Here is a 3267-nt window from a genome sequence, read left to right as displayed (position 1 = left end):
TTAGGTTACCAAAATAAACTTGCAGTTTTGCTCCTGACCTTTGCCTACTTGCTGGTTCTTTTGTGCTCACTCTGGTGGTCTTAGAAAAACAAGTCACCAACCACCTACATGCCTTTACTGCCCATGCTGGCCATAACAATGCTACTGTTTGCTTTGTTTGTGCTGATCTCCACATCTGTGCTAGAAGGAGGAGGACCCATATTAGGATGTCCTCACTCCATGTACACTCCATGGATAAGAAACACAGTAGTTAAGACTTTATTGTACCATGCATACCATAGGTACCTGGACACAAGATAAGTCAGGCGATACTGTAACCCTATTTACATGCTTAATCACATCATTAGATTGCAGGCAGTACTTGTAATCACCACTAATGAGACAGCAAATATGTTAGACTTGCTGGCCCAGCACACCACAGAAACAAGGAACACCATCTATTAGAATAGACAGGCTTCAGACTACCTCCTAGCCCAGAAAGAAGGAGTATGTAGAAAGTGAAGCCTGATGAATTGCTGCCTAGAAATTAATGATAACAGGAAAGCCATCATAGAAATAACTGCAAGGATGTGGAAGATAGCTCATGTCCCAGTTCAGACCTGGAACTCAGATGGTCTCCAGATTCCCTCTTAGAAGGTTGGTTTTCATCCTTTGGTGGTTTTAAAACATTAGGGGCGGTGTTGGCTGTATTAAAATGTTGCCTAATGCTCCCTTGCCTTTTATCCTTCCTCATCAGAAGCATCCAATCAACCATAGAATCCATAGTTAACAGAACCACCTCCACTTGACTGACGACTTTAACCAAGTATCAAACCATACCAAACAGAGAAAAACTGACTTGTAATGAGGAACCAAATGACGGTGATGCCTTGTATTAAATTCCATTACAGGAGGCATCAAAGAGGGGGATGAGGTGGAAAAGAAAGAAAGAAAAGAAAAAGAAAGAAAGAAAGAAAGAAAGAAAGAAAGAAAGAAAGAAAGAAAGAAAGAAAGAAAGAAAAGAAAGAAAGAAAAGAAAGAAATTACAAAGAGAAATAAGCTTTCCTGTATTAGACTAACTTGTCCCAGAGGCCACAATGGGTGAAGTTCAGACCCAGGGAACGTCTTGGTAATGCTATCTAAAAAACCAGGACACACACCAAAAAAATGTGGTCCGGAGACTCTCCCAGCACTCCTTCAACATAGGGAGAAAAAAACAAATTTTCCTGTTTTTTGGTATGAGTTTATGGATTTTTGTTCTCTGTAACTAGCAACTTCAAGTGTTCTGTTTTGTCTAAAAAGTACAGTGAGGGTCATGACAAGCCTGAGTAGGCCAGAACGACAGCTGTCTGGGCACCATATTGAAGATTAGAAGGTAAACCAGTGCAAGGCTATTTTGAGCAAAACCTAGATAACAGACATGTAGTTTGCACAGCAACAGTCATGCGTAATTCTGACTTATGAGCTTTCACAATTTGATCAATTGTTCTCCCTCTGTATCCCTGCTTTTGCTCCACCGTGAGCCTGCATCTAGTTAGTTCACCCTTTTTGGAAAGTGTATATAAAAGTCAAGTGCTGACTTTTTTGGGGTCCGAATCTTTGGACGTTAAGTCTGCTGAGTGTAACTGAGTGCACTCAATAAAGATATCCTCTTGTATACACCCCAAGAACTCTCTCTGGTCCTCCTGATTCCCACAAAAAGATGTCAGTTTAAAAACAATATACATGACAGATGATACAATAGCACAAAGAGTGTTTTTGATTAATAATACTTTGCCATTAACATTGTGATTACAAAAAAATACATAATTAGTAGGTGCAGTGTGGCATTTTGATATTATCATGATAGTAGAGGCAGGTAATGGATATCACCAAATTCTGCTCTGCTATTCAATTTTATAACTTACAGGATTCCTAAGTGTGCTGTACATACTACACATGTTATCAGAAAGGAGTTATACTTTATGTGTTACTTCACCAGCACAATAATAATAAATAGGTTTGAAAAAAAAAAAAACTTGAAATGTATCATGGAGTTTAGGCTTTCCATGTAATCTGGGCCTCTTTACTTAACCTAATTTTGAAATAGGTCTATTCAGTGTATTGTTCAGAGGGCTACTAAGAGAAAGGAAGCTCAAACTCATCCACTCTGAGTCTAGGTACCCACTTAGCCATGAGGATTTGGAGAAACAGAAAAACCAAACTGCCTTGGTGGACTGGACTTGGCCAATATCTGATAGGAAGATGTAATAGAAAGAGGGTGATCAAATCTGCCCTTAAGGTAGACAGAATCTGTCAATGCTTTAGAGTAGACCATCAAAGAGTTAACAGTCAGCAGAACAAAATTTAGCATCATCACAATTTTGGAAGTTTTTTAACAGCCCTATTATTTATAAACTGCTAATCAGCATTTTTACATTTAAATAATTTACAGTGGTAGTAAATGTGATAACATTCTCGATATATGTGAAAAATATCGCAATTTTTTCTTGGAAGAAGTACTTAATAATTTGTAATCAGAAACAAATTGTATGCACTTTCTAAGTCGATTAATGAATCTCTCATACATAGATGATGACATAGATTTGCATTTTAAGTAAATTATCAAATATAAGACTCTAATTTATGGAAGAAGTGACTATAAGTAAACTACCTCCTATTTCATTTTTTATAAATGAAAATATTAACGTTAAATTTGTAAGATGAATGTGTATGTAGTAAATACATTAATAAAATAGGTGCAGACCATTAGTAGTAACTTTTTACTCTTTTTTTATACTAGGATTATGTCTGCCTAACAATTACTTAAATATTTGAAATTTTAATTTATTACCACAATTCTCTAAGTCACTATATATGAAACCTCATGATTGCATTTAACTTGACAATGTAAAAATTAGTCAAGATGATATAGTTGTTCTATTTACTTCAGTCTTCTAATAGTTCTTGTTACTTAACTTGTCCTCATTTCCTTATTAGCCATATGGAAGGCACTTGACTAGGTGATCTCAATCGTTTTAGAATTCTAACAGACATGCTATGATTTGAATTTTAGTCATAGAACAAAGTACATTCGTTTTAAAACTTTTATGTTCAGGGGCACCTGTTCCAGTCTGTTACATATGTAAACTTGTGTCATGGGAGTTTGTTTGACAGATTATTTCGTCACACAGGCATTAAGTGTAGTTTCCATTAGTGATTTTTTCTGCTCCTCTCCTTCATCCCACCCTCCACCCTCTGAAAGGCCTCAGTGTGTGTTGTTGCCCTCTATGTGTCCACGTGTTCTTA

At 36.6% G+C, this 3267-nt stretch overlaps 1 protein-coding gene across 4 annotated transcripts in view; it reads left to right on the top strand.

The window, feature by feature from the left end:
* LOC105501230 (UDP-glucuronosyltransferase 2B9) overlaps positions 1-3267 on the top strand; it is a 476097-nt gene that overhangs the window by 427362 nt on the left and 45468 nt on the right. For 2 of the 4 annotated variants that reach the window (XM_011927060.1, XM_011927058.1), the window contains exon 4: positions 2289-2302. The exons of the other annotated variants lie outside the window; for them this stretch is intronic. In XM_011927060.1, the coding sequence (XP_011782450.1) occupies positions 2289-2302 (14 nt within the window). The remainder of the gene's footprint in view (positions 1-2288; positions 2303-3267) is intronic. 4 annotated transcript variants of the gene reach the window in all.

Source organism: Colobus angolensis, unplaced genomic scaffold (genome assembly GCF_000951035.1).
Source record: "Colobus angolensis palliatus isolate OR3802 unplaced genomic scaffold, Cang.pa_1.0 Scaffold70, whole genome shotgun sequence".
NCBI lineage: Eukaryota > Metazoa > Chordata > Mammalia > Primates > Cercopithecidae > Colobus > Colobus angolensis.
This window is presented reverse-complemented; position numbering and strand designations above follow the sequence as displayed.